Consider the following 22,051-nt stretch of genomic DNA (forward strand, 5'->3'; position numbering starts at 1 on the left):
TTAATCTTGTTTGCCTCAGTTTCCTCAACTATAAAATGGAGAAGTGGAATATATATATATAGAATGGAGAACTGGAGAAGGAAATGGCAAGCCATTCCAGTATCTCTGCCATGAAAACCCCAAATGGAGTTGCAAAGTATCAGACATGATTGAAAACGATGGAATGGCAATGAAACAACAGTCTATTTGTTACTGTACTTGACACAACAGCAACACCTGGATGTTACTATACAGGAAATTGTGATATGTAATTAGGTTAAATACAGTAGCATATTAAGTATACGGTACAGAAAATAACTGTAATACCGAGGTGTTACTATATAGGAAGCTACAGTAACATATGAATGTTGATGCACTGTGTACCAGTGATATCAGTCTCAAATAAAAATGGATCCCTGTAGCTAGCATATTGACTTAGAAAACTACAAGTTAACATCATCCATGTTGTATTTTATTTTTATTTATTTTGTCAAACATTTCTCAATCATACTTTATTCCAGTTTCTGATTTCGAGTTTGGTACCTCTGCTATATACAACAGAAATATTGGGTGTTAGAACAGTGCAGGAAACCACAGTGCCATCTGGGTGATCCAGTATAAGAAACAGTAATAATGCCTCGGTGCTAATATGCAGGAGACTAGAACAGTGTCTGGGTGTTGATATGCTGCATATAACAGCAATGTTCTGGGGCTACTGGATAGGAAATACTAGTCAGGATCAGGTATTACTGTTGTTTTGTTTGTTTGTTTGTTTTTGTTTTTCAATCCACTGAGCTACCCAGCTGCCCCCAGGTCTTACTGTTAAGGAAATGGAAATCATGCCTGGGACCTGGGAGTAGAAGCAGTAGTCCTTACTGCCTTTATGTTACATGTGCAGAAGGCGTTCTTAATGTCTGAATGGCTCTGTGTAGGAAGCCATAATAATGCCTATGCAGTTAAAACAGAATTCCATTTATAGATGCCTTTCCAGGAATACATCTGTTGTGTAATCCAAGACCCACCTGTTAAAAAACCATTAATGTTTTTGGAAGGGGGCTTAGTCAACCATTCTTGCTATTTACTTGGCAGTTATTATTATTTGTTCTGCTGTTGGTCATAGTAGCTTGGCCCACTCAGTGGGGCTCCAGGCCCAAAAGAGTTTTTGAGGTCCCTTACTGGACATGTTGCCTTACTGCAAGTCCCATTTGCTGTTTGTCTTCAGCATTTGTTAAGCACTTGCCTCATTGGGGCTGTGATGTCTGTCAACTCTTGGGCACATTCTCTCAGATCCTTTGGTGGGGTGACATTGAACTGGATTGTCTCTTTTCTGCCTGCCAGCACTGGAGGAACAAGCCAAGGTTTCACCCCCTGAGGTGAAAGCTGAAGATTTATGTATCTGTCTCTTTTCCTTGCCCTTGAGCTACATACTGATTTGAGGCAGCTTTATTGTTATGCCATGGTTTTCAATCTCTGGCTTGGCTATAGAACTCACCATCTTTAAGTATTTCCCCACCCCCTTCTGCAGTCAAGTCCAGAACCCTGCATAGCCCCTGATTACAAAGAAGAGCCAATTTAATTAGCTGGCAGGCATTCCTGGGTCCTAGCATTGTGCCCTGAGAGCTACAAAAGAACCGGAAGACAGAGTCCCTGTCCTTGAAGAGAAAGCAATGTTTTAGTGGTGATAACAGTAGAGGATATGGAGAAATAAGCTCAGTGACATGATAATTGTAGCCTGTACAGTGAAACCTTAAAGTCTGGACTGAGGAACCTGGAGATGAGGCAGCCTGATTCAATTTGGCAGACTTGAATTAGGTACCTGAAATGATATGTGTAAGGCATAAATAAACAAAACCAACCAAGCCCCAAGGTTCCTGCCCTCAGGATCTTACAGCCTGCTTGAGGGGGTGTGACTTGAACACAAATAATTCTACCATAAGATTAAATATGATGGCCACAAAGCAGAGATCCACCCAAAGTGTTCTAAAAAAATTCAAAGAGGGAGAGAACATTTTTAACCAAGGTAACAAATTTTACAGAGGGATTGACACCTGAGCTCAACCTTGAAGAAAGAAAAAAGGATTTTGACTGGTGAATATGAGGACAAAATATATTCCAGGCTTGGGGGCAGCCTAAAAGGATTCATGGATCCCAGAGGCAACATGTTGAACTTAGGGAATCGCTAAAATGGGCAGCTAGGAGGAAGACCCATCTTCATGAGTTCAAATCTGGCCTCAGACACTTACTAGCTGTGTGACCCTGGGCAAGTCACTTAACCCTGTTTGCCTCCGTTTTTTTGTCTATAAAAAATGAACTTGAGAAGGAAATGGCAAGCTATTCTAGTATCTTTTCCAAGAAAACTCCAGACGGAGGAAAATGAATAGGCAATTTTCAGATAAAGAAATCAAAACTATCAATGAGCACATGAAAAAGTGCTCTAAATATCTTATAATCAGAGAGATGCAAATCAAAACAACTCTGAGATACCACCTCACACATAGCAGACTGGCCAACATGACAGCAAAGGAAAGTAATGAATGTCGGAGGAGATGTGGCAAAATTCGGACACTAATACATTGCTGGTGGAGTTGTAAATTGAGCGAACCATTCTGGAAGGCAATTTGGAACTATGCCCAAAGGGTTTTAAAAGACTGCCTGCCCTTTGATCCAACTATAGCACTGCTAGATTTATACCCCAAAGAGATCATAAGAAAAAAGACATACAAAAATATTCATAGCTGCACTCTTTGTGGTGGCCAAAAAATTGGAAAATGAGTGGATGCCCTTCAATTGGGGATGGCTGAACAAATTGTGGTATATGTTGGTGATGGAATACTATTGTGCTCAAAGGAATAATAAACTGGAGGAATTCCATGGAGACTAGAACGACCTCCAGGAATTGATGCAGAGTGAAAAGAGCAGAATCAGGAGAATATTGTACACAGAGACTGACACACTGTGGTACAATCAAATGTAATGGACTTCTCTACTAGCAGCAATGCAATGATCCAGGACAATTTTGAGGGACTTATGAGAAAGAACACTATCCACATTCAGAGGAAGAACTATGGGAGCAGAAACACAGAAGAAAAACAACTGCTTGATCACATGGGTCAATGGGAATATGATTGGGGACGCAGACTCTAAATGTTCACCCTAGTGTGAATATCAATAATATGGAAATAGGTCTTGATCAATGACACATGTAAAACCCAGTGAAATTGCTCATTGGCCGGGGGAGGGGGGGAATGGGAAGAGGGGAGGGAAAGAACATGAATCATGTAACCATGGAAAAAATTCTAAATTAATTAACTAAATAAATAAACTTAATTGCTTTTGGAGACTTTAAAGAAAAAAAAAGAAAAAGAAAACCCCAGTTGGGGTCATGAAGAGTCAGAAATGACTGAAACAATTCAACAACAGCAAATATTCCAGATTGGTGTTAAAATAGGGAGCTGTTATTCAGTAAACCTTTAATAAGCACCTACTATGTACTAGGCATTGTGATAAGCTCTGGGGATACAATTAATAAAAAGAAAAATAGTCTCTGCCCTTAAGGAATATATAGTTCACATGGCATACACATACATGCAAAATTAAATATCAGTACGTGAATGCAGTACAAGGTTTATCACCAGGAATAAATTCTTAACTCCCATTTAATGATTCAGCATGAGATTTAAATGGAGTTTATATGTAGTGCTGTCAAGAAAGACCTGGATTCAGATGTTGCCTGTGACACTAAATAGCTCAGTGACTGAAACAAGAGAGATTGTGACCTCTTATTCTCAGTTTCCTCATGTGTAAGATGTAGGTAATAGTAAGTGGAGAACACTCCTCACTGGTTGTAAAGTTCCAATGAAGGGGTATATGTATAGCACTTTTCAGGCTTGAAATTGCTATGTAAATGCCAATTATTTATATTACTAATATTATTTCCAGTTTTGTTATGGGAGTTCAGAGGGAGAAGTGATCCCTGTGGGCTGGTGTCAGCGAGGAAACTCTCCTCAAGAGGATAGAAGGAGAGATTTAGAGTTGAGATAGAGCTATGGCCAACTAACTAAGAAACAGTTCATTAGGCCTATTCAGAAAATAGGTTGACTAGGATGGTTGATTTGCCAAAGGGTACATAGAGGCAAGAGTTTAGAAACCACTAAGCACAGGCAGGGTAATTTAGAGGTCTGTGAGTAAATGGGGTTGGCTTGTTTATTTGGGTGGTAGCCAGGCTAGAATAAGAATAAGGTAAAGAAATTGGACGAGGAATGGAAGACAATAAAGGGGATGGGGCTTTAACTTGGGAGTGGGAATATTTGGCAGGGGAGCCATCATCATCTAGAACAGCAGTATAAAGATCCAGCTTCTTTTTTATCAACCTCAAATGCAATATCCTGGGGCAGAAAGGTGGCTCAGTGAATACAGTTGAGAAGTCCTGATTTTAAAATTGACCTCAGACTCCTCCTATCTGTGTCACCCTGGGCAAGTCACTTAACCTCAATTGCCTAGTCCTTACCACTCTTCTGCATTGGAACTGATATATAGTATTTATTTTAAGACAAAAGATAAAGGTTTAAAAAAAAACACGACAATATGCTTTGTGTAAAGTAATAGAAGAATCCCTAGATTTGTAGTTACTGTAACAGCATAGCCCAATGAAATGAAAGCACTGGATTTGGGTTCAAACCTTGTTTTGTTATTTAATATGATCTGAGGGAAGTCACTTAACCTTTCTAGAAACTCAGTTTCCTTGCCTGTAAAATGTGGGAGAATAGATGCCCTCTAATGTTCCTTTCAATTGGAAAAAAATCATTGTTCATATAGCTGAAGAAAGGGAAAATTAAAAGGAAAAAAAAAGGGGGGGTGGCTCAGTGGATTGAGAGCCAGGCCTAGAGATGGGAGGTCCTGCATTCAAATCTAGCCTAAGATACTTCCTAGCCATTGGGACCCTTGGGCACACCCCGATTGCCAAACCCTTACCACTCTTCTGTCTTAGAACCAATCCACAGTATTGATTGTAAGGCGGAAGGTAAGGGTTTAAAAAAGGAAAAAGAAAAAGAAAAGCCATTGCAATAGCTTTTGAAGTCTACCATGGTACCTAGAAGGAGATTAAGTAGTGAGCTTTCTTTTCCTATTTTTCTCCTTCCTGTGAAAAATCAGCAGCAGAAAACCCAATCCAGTGCTTTGCACATTGTAGACTAAGATTAATTTATTAGATTGAAGATTCTAGTCATATCTCTAAGGGGGCTTCACTGAGTAAAAAATGTTAAGAAGCCATTTTTATCTAGAACTAGAAAGTTAGAAAGGCTAGAAAAGAGATAAGTTAGCCTGACACTAACCCTACCTTCATACTTTGCAGATAAGACAATGAATACTCAGATAGGGGAAGTGTTTTACCCAAGGTCACACAGCTAGTTTATTTTCAGTTCTGTCTTCCGTGGTTCTCTTGTGACTTTTCCTTTGTTCCTTCTGTCCTTGTTCAATTGCTCCCATTATATTTATTTTATAAATTGATATTTCATATATTACATTTACGTATTTTATGTTATATTTGTTTCTATCTCTCTATTGTTTCCCTGCCTTCTCAAATTCTTTCGTATTGCGTTCGCTCTTTCAGTTGGGAGGATAGGTCTACAACATTTCAGTAATGATTTGATGAGAAGATTCCTCATAACCTCTACCCATGAATTATTTAAAAATCAATACCCACCCAGGCACCCAACCCCTGCCTAAGAGTTCTCTGTAGAAACCATGTCAGTTGCTATCATGACTATGGAGACAGTAGGTTAGGTAGGAGGAAATGAGAGGAGAAAACCAGTCTGCTAATTTGTCTAGAATCAGAGAACTTAGAGCTGAAGAAAGTTTTAGAAAGTAGCTAATTCAGCTCTCTTGTTTTACATATAGGACCCAGAAAAGAAATAAGACTAACTAAGGGATGTATTAGGTGGTTGATCTTTAAGGATTATGGTAATGAGGAATCAGATCTGCCATCCTCCTTACTCTCCCTCCTCCCTTCTCCCTTCCCCTTCAGTTAGTGACAACTAGAAGTCAGTTCTGAGTAAGTTTCTCGATATATCTATGAATGGTTGGAACAAGGGCTTTATTTAAAGAAAGAGGGAGGAAAAGGAAATTGGATGGGAGAGAAGGTTTACAGTTTCCCTGATCTTAAATAATCCTAAATTGAGAATAATATTGTAGAGTCTTGAATGAGGGATGTGACTAACAGGGTCGAGGATCTTTGAATCACTTTCTGATGCAGTAGAGAGAAATCAGTAAGAAGAGGATCTTCTCAGTCTTTACTCATTCCTGTCCCAGGAGAGAGACCTCCAACAGTTTGGATGTTTCCTTTTTAACAGTCTCTTTCTGGTCACATTCTCTTCTAGAATGTTCCTTGATTGACAGCTTCTGCAAACCTTCATCCATTGCCTCTGAAGATTTTCTTCAATTTACTCATTCACAGGGAACATAAATATTAAATAGGAGAGTCTTAGATTTGTACTCAGGACTTCTGACTCTAAAATCAATGTTTTTTTCTACTACATCACATCACCTCTTACTTTGTTTTGAGAAGGAAGGAAGGAAGGAAGGAAGGAAGGAAGGAAGGAAGGAAGGAAGGAAGGAAGGAAGGAAGGAAGGAAGGAAGGAAGGAAGGAAGGAAGGAAGGAAGGAAGAAGGACAAAATGACAAAATGACCATGTAGCATCTCTGCAGAAGTGCAGTAGGAGAGATGGTTAAACTATTATTTATTCAATCTATATGATCTCGGTTTTCTCATCTGTAAAATGAGAGAGTTGCACTTGGACACCTCTGAGGTTCCTTCCACTTTTCTATGAAGTTATTTGAGAGATCAGTGTTAACATTTTTTTCTTTGCCTTCTCCTTTTGATCTTAAAATATATTGATGTCACATTAGGGCAAAAAGTGGCTGTCACTGGGGGTCAGTACTAGGAATCTCAATAAGTAAGTGAGCTAGATAGGTCTAGACAAGTAAGGAGTTCAGGTCAAGGGATCATAAAAGTGACACCAGAGAACAAAGTTGATGAGCTCCCATCCTAAGGCAGAAATTGTTTTCACTTTGCTATTTTTATTCTGCCTGCTGGATATGTACTGGTCTCAATTCTCAGATATTGTTTGTGGCCAAGGTTAGAGAGGGAGATCTTCTGATGAATCTTGCTCATGATTAAAGTAGAAATGGTGGAATTAATGTTACAAATAGGGAGAAGATGGATCTTAGTAGGAGGATGAGGCTTTCTAGACTACAGAGTAATTGAGTAGGACTTATGTTCATGACAAGTAAGAAAAGGAGTATTCTCTGATGTAGGAGCTAATAGGTCAATTTAAAAATATTTCCTAAACAATCACTCACTTTTATATAATATTTTGAGGTTTCCAATGTACTTTTACCAATATCTTATTTAATCCTTACAATAATTCAGTGAAATAGAGATTTCTAGTATTATTATCTCAGTTTTACAGTTGAGAAAACCTTAAAGTTAAGTGCCTTGTCCAAAGTCATAACTACTAACAAAACCTGGACTTAAACTGAGTTCTGCCTTGGCTCCATAAATACAATAAAAAAAATAATTTGTTATCCTACCTTTGAAGATGACACATAGAGAACCTTAGACTTGACAGCATTCTGATTCTAGAGGGAAATAATTCCCTTGTGGAAACAATTTCCTTTTTCTTGTCACCTCTGGTAGAGGTATCCATTCTGGGCATCACATTTTAGGAATGACATTTTAAAAAGGGGTAGCTAGGTAGCACAGTGTACCACACCTGGAATCAATAAGATATGGGTTCAAATCTAGCCTCAAACACCTCCTAGCTGTGTGACCCTGGACAAGTCCAAGTCAGGTAACTTTACACTTACTTAGTATTATTAATGCTTGTACTTAAGTACAGATAATATCAATTCTAAGACAGAAAATAAGGATTTTAAAAAATGATACTGTACATCTAAGGAATATGGTCTGGATCAAGTGGGTACTAGAGACTATGACATGAGAGGATCTGTTGAAAGAACTGGGCATGTCATAGCTGTCTTCAGGTTTTTAAAGGAGACTCACAAAATAAAGAGATTAAAATATGTTTTGTTTGGTTGGGATGGGGGGAAGAATTGTTCATAGTAGATGGAAGTAGCAGGGAGACCAGTTTCCCCTTGACATTAGGAGAAACTATCAACTAATTATCCCAAAGTGGAATGGGCTACCTTGACAGATAGCTATTTCTCTTTTTCTAGAGGTATTCAAGTGGAATTTGGGTGGCTCCTTGCCACAGATGTTCATGACAGCATTCTTATACAGGGGTGGGTAAGACTCCATGCCCTGGAAGTCTCCCTTTTAATGATGACATTTCAATGTTGTGAGAGACAGATGGAAGTGCAATATGTTAGGGATTGTCCCCTAAAGAGGAGAATGTGCACTGGCCTATTATTGTGCTGTGGTTCTCAGAATAATGACTTCCTTCTCTACTTCTGTCTTCTCTTTCAGAATGGCAACAAAGACAACTCTATGGACATGTTGGGTACCGATATCTGGGCTGCCAATACTTTTGATTCTTTCCGGTAAGCTCACCTGGTTTCCTATCTTAGGAGGTGGTCCTATTCTTATGTTCACCTAAATCACCCAGCAGTCACCTGGGTGTCACCCAGAGATAGCAGTCACCTATCTCTTGTCTGTGGCTCCAAGAAGCTGTAGCATGCACAGAGGCCACATGCTGGCAAAGCCATCTAGGCAGGAGGGCTAAACCAGGATGAGGATAACTGACTGGCCTTAAATCCATCAGTGAGTCAGGAAGATGTTTACCTCAAGCGTGGGAAGACTTTCCCCAATGTTCTAATAGCCATGAACGCTGTGGAGCACTTAGAGCTTGGTCAGACATAAAAGATGCCAAGATCATCTCCTGCATCTTGGGCCATCTCCAGCATCCTCACTTGCGTTTTGCCATTGGACTTTGATGACTTTGAAAGACAAGGAGACTGATGATGCATGCAACTGTGCCTCGTTTAACTCCAATTCACTCAGTGATATCATTGGACTTCAAAATGAAGAGCCTAGTGTTACATTTTCTTCCATTTGATAACGACCCTAAGTCATGGAAAGAAGTCAGGAGATCCCATTATTCCTTGATTTTTGCAAATAGAATACCCCTGAAATATTGTGCAGAAATGGAGTTTTGGTGTCCCAAATCCTCTTTTCCCAGTTATTCCTTTATAATTTCAGATATTCCAGTGGCTAGTGGTATGAAACACTTGAGCTTTATGCCCTTCCCTATCTCCTAGCTTCTCTGTCCACTAGTAAGTGAGCTGTAAACCCTTGTGGAAAGTAAAGGATTCTGCTTTTTTGAAAAGGCATTTATAGGCTTGCTCATTGCCTCTGAGCAGCCTGGAGTGCTCTCTACACAGATTGAATTCTATTCTGAGGGGCTAATCACCGGATCATTGACTATAAAAGCTGTAAGGAACTTCAGCTATTATCCACTCTGATATTACAGATGAAGAAACTGAAGCCTCTGTCTTCTGACTTCAATTTCAATGCTTTTACTATTTAACATATATTTATTAAGCAAGACACAAAAATAAAAAACCATATATATCCTGCTCTCAAGGAAATTAGAGATATATAAATGATACAAAAGAAAATGTGAAAATAAGTACAAGAGATTAAACCAAAGAAATATAAGAAATTTGAGGAAGAAAAGCATGAAAGGCTTCACAGGGTAACATCAAAGCTGGGCCTGGAAGGAAGGGATGCCCCTTTAACTTGCAAAAATAGGTTGGAAATTGGTCTACTCTGTGCATGGCACATGGCAGAACAACAACAGAAGACAGGAAATTGTCTCATTTTATTGCAATATAAAGTACACAAAGAGGAGAAGTATAAACTAAGAAAATTATATTGGAACCCTATTGTGAAGGGTATTGATTGCCAAGATTAAGAGTTCTACTTTACTCAGTAGGTAATGAGGAGACATGTAAAGTTTTTCAGTGATCATATGATCAGATCAAAGAATTTAAAAGATTATTCAGGCCACTGTATGAAAGGTAGATTAAAAAAGAGATTTATTGGTGACAAGCCATTTTAGGGGGCAGAGAGATAGGATATAGGAAGTTCTGGGTTCAAATGTGGCCTCAGATACAACCTAGTTGTTTGGTCTTGGACAAGTCATTTAACCCCCCATTGCCTAGAATTTACTGCTCTTCTGCCTTGGAACCAAAATACAGCTTTGATTCTAAGGAAGAAACTTTAAGAGCTTTAAAAAAAGCCATCATAGTCTCCTTCATCTCCATTCTGTGCTCCACTTTCAATTAAAGCAAAATTCTAATCTCTTTGTGACTCATTGGAACATATTTGTTTGTCATTTTCTTTCTCATCCTCAATTCTTTAACGTGGGGATTTTAAGCAATGAAACTAGTCTTTACCCAATTCCACAGGAAGGTTCCTCAGGAAACTGTGAGGTTCTTTGGCTTCTCATGAGGAGTGAATTTATTGTGTCTCCAGGAAGGGAAATCACATCTGCCTCTTCCCTCTAGGGCTATGAGTTGGCAATGCCTATTAAATCATACCACCCTTGGACTCCCAGCTCAGATCCCACCTTTTCCATGATTTCATGGATTAGCCCAGTTCACACCGATTTCTTTTCCTCCTTTCTGATCTCTCAGAACATGTGTTCTACCCTACACATTTTTGCTTTTGGTCACAGACAAGGTCCTTCTTCGTTGTGCACAGTAATTTATTGTCTTAGAGGACCAGAGAATCTTAATTCTAAAGAAGGAATTTTAGAGGACATTTAAATCACCCTTCAATTGTTTCCTGTGGGTTAATCTTGTGCCCCCATGTGAAGGACCACTAAATGCATCTCAGAATGCTTAGGTAACCAGTAGCCTGGAGTTTAAGAAGTAGATTAAGGGGCAGCTAGGTGGCTCAGTGGATAGAGAGCTAAGCCTGGAGATGAAATGTCCTGGTTTCAAATGTGGCTCCAGATACTTCCTAGTTGACTGGCCTGGAAAATTCACTTGACCCCTATTGCTCAGCTTGTACTGCTCTTCTGCCATGGAACTGATACTCAGTATTAATTCTAAGACAGAAGGTGAGGATCTTAAAAATTTTTTTCAAGTTAATTAAAAATTGGAAAACTTGACAAGGGAAGCTAAGCACAACCAAAAGGGTTGTTAGGTTATTGCTAGGTTGTTTGTTTGTTTTGCTATGGAAAATGATCAAAGGGAAAGAAGACTACTGCTAGGAGCAGAAAAGATGATAACTGCCAGAGAGAGCAAAGCTTCTTGTTTCTCCCTTTACTTCAGTTTTTTCTGTCAATGAGTACATATTTACACTGAAATTAATAGAAAAATGCAAGCAAAGCATTTTAGCAAAGTAATAGGTGATTATTTAGTTGCCCTTGATGAATTCAATTCACCTGGCCTAGGGAAGCTCCATCCTCCAGAGTGATGTGATTGCTGTGGCTCTCACTGCCAGAGGTATTTGAAAAAACAACTAGAAACTAGTGTGTAAAGCATCTCAGGAGTGGGGAAGGGCAAATGCTCTTTAAATTTTCAAACAAGAGAAGAGAGCAGAGTCTGAAAACTACTGATCATAAAGGTTGACTTTTATTCTTAGAAGAATTTTTGAATGTGTCATTAAGAAATCATAAACATCTAGAAAAAGAAATAGTAATTACAAAAATCTAGTATGAATTTGTCAAGAAAAGAGCATAATTTATTTCCATTTTTTACAGGGTTACTAAACTATTTAACCTAGATTTTGGTAAAGACTTCAATAAAATATAACCATTCTTGTGAAAAAGATGAAGATTAAATAATAATGTAATTAGATGAATTTGCAACTGATTGAATGACCAGACTGAGTACTAATTAATAATTCAGTGTCAACTTTGCAGGAGGTCTCTAGTGAAAGGCTTAGCCTTGAGCTATTTAACATTTTTATCAGGGACTTGGATAAAGTCAAAGATTGCATACTGTAAGATTTAAATTAATATCAATAACTCCAAGTATTATATTTTATAAGATTTATTGGTAATCACTTGAAGTAGAAGAAATACAAGAGCCAAAGTGTGGAACCTAAATAAAACCTCCACAATCTCTTTCCTGGGAGCAGAGAGTGAAAGGGAAGAGCTACACCAAAATATATCCTCCCAATGTTAGCATGTGACATGAGAAGATAAATGGGAAGCTGGGAAAGAGAGTTTGGGGGAGAAAATTCTAATAATACTTATCATTTTTGCAGATGACATAAAAGTGTGAGGGACAGAATAAAAAATAATTTGCCAAATTAAAATACTGGGTTATATTTATATATGTATGTATTCACACACATATTTTAAAACTGGGTAAGATGAACTTCAATGGGGATAAATGTAAAATTTTTCACTTGGATTCAAAAGCTAAACTTTACAAGTATGAGAAGTATTCAGAAGTATAGAATGGGGAAGGTGGGTAAATTACAATTTGAAAAAAAAAATCTAAAGTTTTTAGTAGACCACAAGCTCAGTATAAGTAAGCATCGATAGGTGGCAGCCAAGAAAACCGGATGTGATTTCAATTGGCACTATTATGTCTTTTATTTTTATTATCATCCTATTTATTTAACCTAAGGTCCTATTAGCATTTTTGGCCGCCATATCACACTGCTGACTCATGTTGTTTTTAGTGTATTAAAACACTCAGGTAATTCTCATATTAATTTTTGTCTAATTCCAGGTCCCCAACTGCTGGATTTCTATAGTTGATTTATAAATCATTATTTAAGACTTTGCATTTATCTCTATTTTACTTCATCTTTTTAGATTTGGTCCAGTTTTCTAGCCTATCAACATCTTTGGATGCGTATTCCTTTATTTAATCATTCAGGCTTCCCACAAATTTAATAGTTTGCTTTTAGCCTACTTAGAAAAAAAATTTTTTTTAACCCTTACCTCCGATTCCCAGGCAGAAGAAGAGTAAGGGTTGGGCACTTGGGACTGAGTGATTTACCCAGGTTCACACAGCTAAGGAAGGGTATGAGGCCACAGATCTTAGGATCTCCCATCTCCAGGCTTGGCTCTCCATCAGCCTAGCTGCTCCAAACAGAAAATTATTTAACAAAATAGTTTCAGGAAGGACCTTTCTGTATTCCATTAGAGAACTTCTCCTAAGTCAACATCAGTTTACTCATTACAAATCTTTAAGTCTAGTCATTCTACTAGTTTTGAATTCTAATGATTATTTCACTTCTCTATCTTAAACAAAATAATGTGAGACTGGGCCAAAGGTCCACTGAAATCCAAGAGTACTATTTGCCGGTTTTGTAACCCTGGACATTTGCCTGTCACATGTCCTGCATCTCTTCTTTGACATACCTCAAATTCACCAACAGTGACTCAGCAAACAAAAGCATCCAGAAGTTCTGTCAGTAATCTCACATGTCATTTTTTAAGACTTGATGATGATTTAAAGTGATTGATAATTCTGCAATGCATTTTTTCCACCTCCTCACTTATCTTGGATTTTAATTCCTCCTTTTCTGTTTACACTCTATATATTGCTTGACCTGAAGATCATTTTCCTTAGTAAAGGTAACAAAAAATAAAATAAGAAACAAGTTTGTTCTACCTTCTCCACATAATCCATGGTCATTATCATCATCCCATTCACCTTTAGGAGCAGTCCTGCCCCTCCTTTGTCTTTCCTAATACTTTAAACATAGCATTAAAGATCTTTTAAGTTGATGTTAGAATTTATCATGTCTCAGGTAGTTCTGGGGTCCAGCTTTCTCTGACTCCCTTTCAAAAGGTTGCCAGCTCTTTCTAACACACCATGCTGCACTCATTGAATGAATGTTGTTTAAGAAATAGACCTTATACTTAAAGAGATTAATTTAACTAATCAAGCTTTTAAAATCACTCAACAAGTATTTATGAAGCACCACCTGTGTGCCAAGGCACTAGGAATACAAAAATAAAGACTGAAACAATCTCTATTCTCAAAGAGCATGCATTCTAAGACCCTACTATTTGCCAGAACTGGGTTAAATACAAGGGAGTATAAAAACAGCATGGATGTTGCCCAAAAGGAGATAAAAGCAAAAACTGAGGCGAAAAAAGACATGGAGATATGAAATAATAGATAAGAATATATAATGAAGAGCTGAAATCTGTGTTCTTTAAGCGCAAGTTGATATGGAGTCAGGATTTTCTTGTGTGACAACTAAAAGAAGAGGGAGAAGAATTAGAGGAGGGTTATTTAATATGGGTTGGACTCAACAGGGAAGGTAAGATTCACAAAAACCTTATAAACATTCAGATAAGGAAACTGAGTCACAAAAGAGATTTAATCCATTGGCCCCCAAAATAGATATCTTTTTCATAAAAAGAGTAAATTGGAAGGAAAACTAAGCCCACCAAAGTGGTCTCTACCCATTGCACAAATGAGCCCTTTAAAAAAAGAAAATCCAATTAAGTGGCTCTTTGGAGAATATTTTTCCTACCTCCTTGCTCTGTTCTAAAGCAATCTCAGTGTTCCCTGGCCACCTAATCCCTCAGCCCTACCTCTGGATTTCTGTAGGTAGGCTTGCTGATGTTCTTGGAATCAGCAGAAGTTGTCCAGACCCCCAGATACAGATTCACAGCTCCCTGGCCAAGTCATGGTTCACTTAGGAGTAACTAGCTATAACAGAATGATGTTGCCATCTTGTGGCCTTGCCTAGAAATTGCGCCTTCCCCTAGACTTATCAAGGAGCAAGAGTCAAAAACTGGAGATGTCTGAGTACAGATTTGAACCCAGGACTTCCAGGCTCGGGGCCTGGCTCACAATCAACTGAACCACCAACTTGCCCCCAAGTCAGCTTATTACTGTAATTCTGTTTGCCAGCACTACAGTTTATCAATTCCCTTTCTAAAATGTGTCCTCCAGAGATGATGTGAACAGGGCAGAAATAGGAAGCAGCATTACTTGCTAATTGTGTAAATTGTTCCTTTCTTCAAGCAGCCTCAAGGATTACATTAACTTTTTTGGCTGCCGTATCACAGTGGCTATCCTTTATTTGCCTCAAGGGCTAACACAGTTCTGTGTCTAGGAGAAGGGCTCATGAAATAAGGTGCTTAAAAGAATGCCTGTCCTGATTGCTTTGGATTTAGAAAAGAACATTATTCCTATTGATTAGGATTGAAACTCATCTGGGATACTTGTTAGCTGATTTCAGAGACTAGAGGAGCCTAGAAGGTCTTCAGTGAGAGAAGCTGGCTACGTCAGGCTATACTGTTGCATTCCTTTTAATAGCGTTAAGCAACGTTCCCAGCAGTGACATTGGTGTGAATGTGTCTCTGGCTGAAGGATGCCATCCATGCTGGGAGTACCCAAGAGTAATAACATTCAGGGCTTATGTTATGGTAGGTGAAGAGCTAGGGAATAGTTTTAGTCAGGCCAAGAAGGAAAAGAAAAGATGCAAAGGGCCCTAACAACCTCAGAATAATGAAGGGGATGATAGAGGAAGCAGGGTTGAACCTGAAGCCATATTCAACTTAATAAACATTTATTAGGCATCTTCTAAAAACACAAATAAATCAATTCCTACCCTTTAGGAGATTGTATTCTTCTAGGAGGAGAGAGATATAACACACATGCAAATAAATAGAATGTAAGGAAAATAGATTACAAGGAATGCTTCACAATAGAGGTGGGATGCTCTGAGGCTTGAAGGAAAGCAGAGGTTCTGAGAGATGAAAAGAGAATTCATCCCAGACTTCTAGGACGAATTGTGCAAACACAGGAGGGACGGGGATATGGTCAGTTTTAGAAAATAGCATGAAGTTGAGTAGTTTACTTTGCCTGGAACAGAAAGTATGGAGGGGAATAGTATGAAATATGGCTGAAAAGTAGTGGGGAGCAAGGTTATGGAGGGTCTTAAATGCCAGACTAATAAGACACCTGCTGCATAACTTTAGAAAAGTCATTCTATTCCTTGTTTATTCCATCAATTTTTGAATTTTTGTAACTTCTTGCCCACTTGATATTCCTTTCATGATCTTGGTTCCCTGGAGGTAAGGTGTGATAGCAAGACCATGGAATTTGGAATTAAAAGACTTGGCTTAACCAGCTACTAGCTGTATAACATTGAGTAAATCCCTTAACCTCTATGAGCTTCAGTTTTTCTATCTGGTAAATGGAGCCAGATTTGAAAGAAGAGGGAGGGAAGGAAGGAAGGAAGGAAGGAAAGAAGGAAGGAAGGAAGGAAGGAAGGAAGGAAGGAAGGAAGGAAGGAAGGAAGGAAGGAAGGAAGGAAGGAAGGAAGGAAGGAAGGGACGGAGGGAGGGAGGGAGGGAGGGAGGGAGGGAGGGAGGGAGGGAAACTTAGGAGGAGAGAAGAAAGGAAGAAGAACTTAGAAAGAAAGAAGAAAGTGGAAGGAAAGAAGGTGGGAAGAAAAATATAGAAAGGAGAAAGGAAGCAAATGAGAGAAAGAATCCTCACAGCATCCTCATAAACATCAGTGAGTTATTGCAATCTTGGGCTACAGAAAGAGAAGCCTACCTTCCAGGAATAAGGTGCAGATAGTAGTGTCTTTGAACTCTGCTCTGGTCAGAGCACATCTAAAATACTGTGATCATTTTAAGAAGAATATTAGAAAACTACCAAATATGAAGAAGAAGGCTGGCAGAAGGATGAAGGACCACTGCTCCATGCCATGTGAAGATCAGAGAAAGGAGCTAGGGATGTTCAGCCCATAGGAGAAAAGACTCAAGAAACATGTGATGACTCTATTCAAGTATCTAAAGAGCTGTCTTGTGGAGGATTGATTTAATTTGTTTTGCCCCTGATGGAATTCATAGACAGAAGTTGCAAAGAGACTGCTTGAAGTTTAATATGAAGAAAAACCATTGGGGTTTCTTTGGAGAATGTGTTTTCTATAGAATGCTTCCAACTTTCAGGTTCTCAGATTCTATCAAACTCTTCACTGAGAAGTGACAGGGCAAAATCCATGTTGTTATCGTTCTAGGGTTGTCTCCTGCTGTAAATGGATTGTACAGCCTGCAAAGACAGTCACAATATAGATCTTGTGAGGAGGACAAGGCTACAGGACATCTTTGCCGTGAGCAGGCTGTAGAAAGTCAGTCACCAGTGAGGAAGAAGCCTTCATCCTTCACACAGAATCCACATGGTTCTTTTTTTTAAAAACCCTTACCTTCTGTCTTAGAATCAATATTAAGTATCCATTCCAAGGCAGAAGAGCAGTAAGGGCTAGGCAATTGTGGTTCCGTGACTTGCTCGGGGTCACACACCTAGGAAACTCACAAAGTTCTTAAGAATTTTGAAAAGGGTGAAATATGGCTTTCACGCCAACCAGAAACATCCTCAACCACCACCTTTCTCTCTGTTTTGCATATGGTACTTGTTAGATGGTAACAGAATGGAAATATTCATTTTTTTTCCCTCTCCTCTCTTTCTCTCTTATTCTTGCTTCGGGCTCAGGTGTGGAAAAGGGAAGCTGGAAGATGGGGAAGGAATCAACTTGAATGACATAGAGAAAGTTCTCCCTGCCTGGCAGGTATGTGCACAGACATGTAATGCCTGTTGTTGGAAGCCTACATTGGTGAGGGGGTGCTGAGTGAGTCCCATTCTCTAGAAGTCATTCAGTAATGATTATTAACGCTTTGTGCTGTCTTTTGATTTATTATACGTGATACATGTTTTAACTTCCTGACAATTCTGGCTGTGATTTTCTATGATAATGATGATGATAAAGTTGATTAACCTGTTTTTGGTCACTTGTTCCAAAAAGAAAAGAAAAGAATCATGTAAGCAGTGCCAAGAGATCCCTCCGATGTACTTTTGGTCTGAAATAAATGAGACTAAGGCAGCCGCCTTACTGATGGAGCATTTTCCCAGCATATTGCTGTGGTGAAGGGATTGTTTCAATTCCTTAAGTGGATGTAATTAGTTTTTAAGCTTTTAAAAAATTTAAATTGCCACTAACATGTCGGATTGCCTGGGGTACTCAGTAAGCCTCAGGAGCTGATTTGTTTCCAATTTCTGAATCAGGGCAAATCCCAGTAGGTGGAAAAAAAGCCTGCAAACACAAATCTCTTCACCTACAAAGGAGCTGACGATTTATAAGAGCAGCAGCAAATGTCAAGGGGGTGCCATATTGTCCTGCTATGAAAGTCAGTCCAATAGGTAGTTCTGGAAGAGATTATCAATAATTGTGTTGTTCCTCTTGACTCTAGCCTTTCACACCACATGCATATTTTATTTTATTTGTCTTATTTATTTATTTTATTTATCCTTCTTGTTCATCTTTCCCTCATCTCTTATTCCTGTTCTTTTTCCTTTATTCTTTTCCCCCCAGATTATGCCTTAAACCTACTAATGGCAGCCATAGTCATTGCTTCTTGGCCTTTGGACCAGAGAAGTTACAGCAATCAGGACTGGCTTCTTTCTTTGGTTGAGAGCTACTCAGACATTCCTGTGAGGTTCCCAGTGGCTGGGTTACCAGCTCTGTGTCCCAAAATGAGGAGGACAGTATGCCCTGGAGTCTTATCCCAACTTCCCATTTCTGGTTTTGGCTATAGTCTTGGGCTGTTGAGGACCAACCCTGTAAGAGAAGGTGAAGGCAAAAGCCAGTTGGCTCTCTCAGCTTGTCTGTGCCATCCCAGACCCCAAGGCTGACCCTTGCTGATGTATGCACACAGATTATCTCGTCTAATGGTTCTTAACATGGAATCCATGGATCAAGATTTCAAGGGAATTTGGATGAGGAAAACATTATAGCTCCATTTGCACTGATGTCTCACAGAATTTAGCGTGTTCTTCAGTTATTTAAAAACTCTGGCTAGAGAAGAAGGCCATCCTTCCATAAAGGGACACACACACTCTTCTGTCCTAGGCTCACCTCTTCACTTTACAGATGAGAAACCCCAAGGTTTAGGGAGATCAAGTTGCAAAGTCAAGATTAAAACCCAGGTGTCCTTGTTCCCAGACATGACTCTGCCTTCGTAGGCTGATTGTAGTCCAGAGACCTTAATCAAATGACAAATAAGTTTTGATTGACTACTGTAAAGCCCTGAGAGGATAAAATTCCTTTTCTTGAAATATTGTTGAAAGGATGTATTTTGTGGTACGAACAATAAGTAGACTAGGAGAGATCAGTGTCAAACATTTATTAAACACCTACTGTGTACTTTGGGTTGGCTCTGAGGCCACAAAAATAACTGAAATTTGAGTCAACCAAGGATTTAACTCCTCGATTCAATGTCAAATATTAATATAAATGGGATATCTATGGCTTTATAATCCACCACATAGCCTAATACTATACCTCATTTATCCACCAAAAGTGAGCCAATTCCCAGATACTCAAGACTTAAAAGATACCCGTAAGGAGGCAGCTGAGTGGCTCAGTGAGTTGAGAGCCAGGCCTAGAAACAGGAGACCCTGGATTCAAATATGGCCTCAGAAATTTCCTAGATGCATGACCCGGTGCAAGTCACTTAACCCCCATTGCCTAGCCCTTACCGCTCTTCTGCCTTGGAACCAATATGCAGTATTAATTCTAAGATGGAAGTTAAGGGGTTAAAAAAAAGATGGGAACCCTCAGGAAATTAGGCATTGGGCCTAAGTTAATTCCCTTCATCTCTCTTTTCCCACTCCTGTTTGTTTTGATTTTCTTGAGAATCTCTGTCTGGCGATGAGTGAGGAAATGTTTGACTGACGAGTCCTAAATTTCTCTTAGCTAGAGAGACGGGGGTCACTGAGGGAGCCCCAGAGCCTCTGCAGCTCAGATGGTCCATTTAAAAGAGGTAGAACTCGAGTGTCCTTGCCAGTTTGTCCTTGGTCAACAGGATTTAGCCCTGTTCAGAATGACTGTTGCTCTACTAGGAATTCTACTCCCCAGTGCTGCAAGCATCTAGAAAGCGCAGACGTTTCCTTTCTTTGGGGTTGAGAAGAAGTTGTTTAATGTGGGGTTGTTGTGGCTGGAGAGGTCTTGTCTGCATGCTCATCCCGAAAAGTCTACCCTAGTAGGCAGGTAGTTCTCTTTCCTTTGACCCCCACCCCCAGCACCCATTGTCCATACCACCACTCGTTGGCTATCTAGTGTTGACAATTGCCACGTTGCTCTTGTATCCCTATTTCCCTCTTGTTTTGCCGTGGCACTTCCATGACCCTTGAAAGCCCAAGTACTGCCTCCTCTCCTTTCATGTCACCACCAGTGCCCAGCTCTGCCTGGCCCATATTAAGTACAAGGCATAGTGGAACATGGAGACTACTAATTCCTGAAAGTTGGACAGGGGCATGGAGGTAACTGTTTGCCATCCAGCTTTCTGAGGGGGACAATAAATGCACAATATACTTAAAAAAATAATAAACCCTTACTTTCCACCTCAGAATCAATCCAAGGTAGAAGAGTGGCAAGGGCTAGGCAATGGGGGTTAAGTGACTTGCCCAGGGTCACACAGCTAGGAAGTGTGTGAGGTTAGATTTGAACTCAGGATCTCCCAACTCCAGGACTGGTTCTCAATCCATGGAGCCACTTAGCTGCCCCACACAATATACTTTTAAGTTTAATTGGCATTATTAATATTTTATCCCTCACCTTAATTCTAGATAAGCTAACAAAACAAATCAAGTCCTAATTTATAGGCTTTCCCAATTTCTTTCTTTTTTTTTCCTTTTAAACATTTTATTTGGTCATTTTCAAACATAATTCATTGGAAACAAAAATCATTTTCTTTTCCTCCCCTCCCCCCCCCGCCCCCCCCCCGCCATCCCTCCCATAGCTGATACTCGATTCCACTGGGTATCACGTGTGTCCTTGATCCAAACCCATTTCCATGTTGTTGGTATTTGCACTAGAGTGTTCATTTAGAGTCTCTCCTCAGTCATATCCCCTCCCTGTAGTCCAGCAGTTGCCTTTTCTCTGTGTTTTCACTCCCACAGTTTATCCTCTGCTTGTAGATAGTGTTTTTTAGATCCCTGCAGATTGTTCAGGGACATTGCATTGACACTAATGGAGAAGTCCATTACGTTCGATTGTACCACAGTACATCAATCTCTGTGTACAATGTTCTCCTGGTTCTGCTCCTCTCGCTCTGCATCACTTCCTGGAGGTCGTTCCAGTCTCCATGGAATTCCTCCACTTTATTATTCCTTTTAGCACAATAATATTCCATCACAAACGTATACCACAATTTGTTCAGCCATTCCCCAATTGAAGGGCATCCCCTCATTTTCCAGTTTTGTGCCACCACAAAGAGTGCAGCTATGAATATTCTTGTACAAGTCTTTTTCCCCATTATCTCTTTGGGGTACAGACCCAGCAGTGCTATGGCTGGATCAAAGGGCAGGCAGTCTTTTAACGCCCTTTGGGAATAGTTCCAAATTACCCTCCAGAATGGCTGGATCAGTTCACAACTCCACCAGCAATGAGTTAATGTCCCTACTTTGCCACATCCCCTCCAGCATTCATTACTTTCCTTTGCTGTCATGTTAGCCAATCTGCTAGGTGTGAGGTGATACCTCAGAGTTGTTTTGATTTGCATCTCTGATTATAAGAGATTTAGAACACTTTTTCATGTGCTTATTAATAGTTTTGATTTCTTTATCTGAAAATTGCCTATTCATGTCCCTTGCCCATTTATCAATTGGAGAATGGCTTGATTTTTTTGTACAATTTATTTAGCTCTTTATAAATTTGAGTAATTAAACCTTTGTCAGAGGTTTTTGTTATGAAGATTGTTTCCCAATTTGTTGCTTTCCTTCTGATTTTAGTTACATTGGTTTTGTTTGTACAAAAACTTTTTAATTTGATGTAATCAAAATTATTGATTTTACATTTTGTGACTCTTTCTAAGTCTTACTTGGTTTTAAAGTCTTTCCCTTCCCAAAGGTCTGACATGTATACTATTCTGTGTTCACCTAATTTACTTATAGTTTCCTTCTTTATGTTCAAGTCATTCACCCATTCTGAATTTTTCTTGGTGTAGGGTGTGAGGTGTTGATCCAGACCTAGTCTCTCCCACACTGTCTTTCAGTTTTCCCAGCAGTTTTTGTCAAATAGTGGATTTTTGTCCCAAAAGCTGGGGTCTTTAGGTTT

General features: G+C 39.3%; 1 protein-coding gene across 5 annotated transcripts in view; it reads left to right on the plus strand.

Moving 5' to 3' along the window:
* CTIF (cap binding complex dependent translation initiation factor) overlaps nt 1–22,051 on the plus strand; it is a 483,939-nt gene that overhangs the window by 159,110 nt on the left and 302,778 nt on the right. For all 5 annotated transcript variants that reach the window (XR_008917834.1, XM_007486656.3, XM_007486658.3 and 2 more), the window contains 2 exons: nt 8,462–8,535; nt 17,431–17,506. Coding sequence is in view for 4 of the 5 variants with exons in the window: in XM_007486656.3 (XP_007486718.1) it covers nt 8,462–8,535; nt 17,431–17,506 (150 nt within the window). In the remaining variant the exon portion in view is untranslated. The remainder of the gene's footprint in view (nt 1–8,461; nt 8,536–17,430; nt 17,507–22,051) is intronic.

This window comes from Monodelphis domestica, chromosome 3 (assembly GCF_027887165.1).
Source record: "Monodelphis domestica isolate mMonDom1 chromosome 3, mMonDom1.pri, whole genome shotgun sequence".
Lineage (NCBI taxonomy): Eukaryota > Metazoa > Chordata > Mammalia > Didelphimorphia > Didelphidae > Monodelphis > Monodelphis domestica.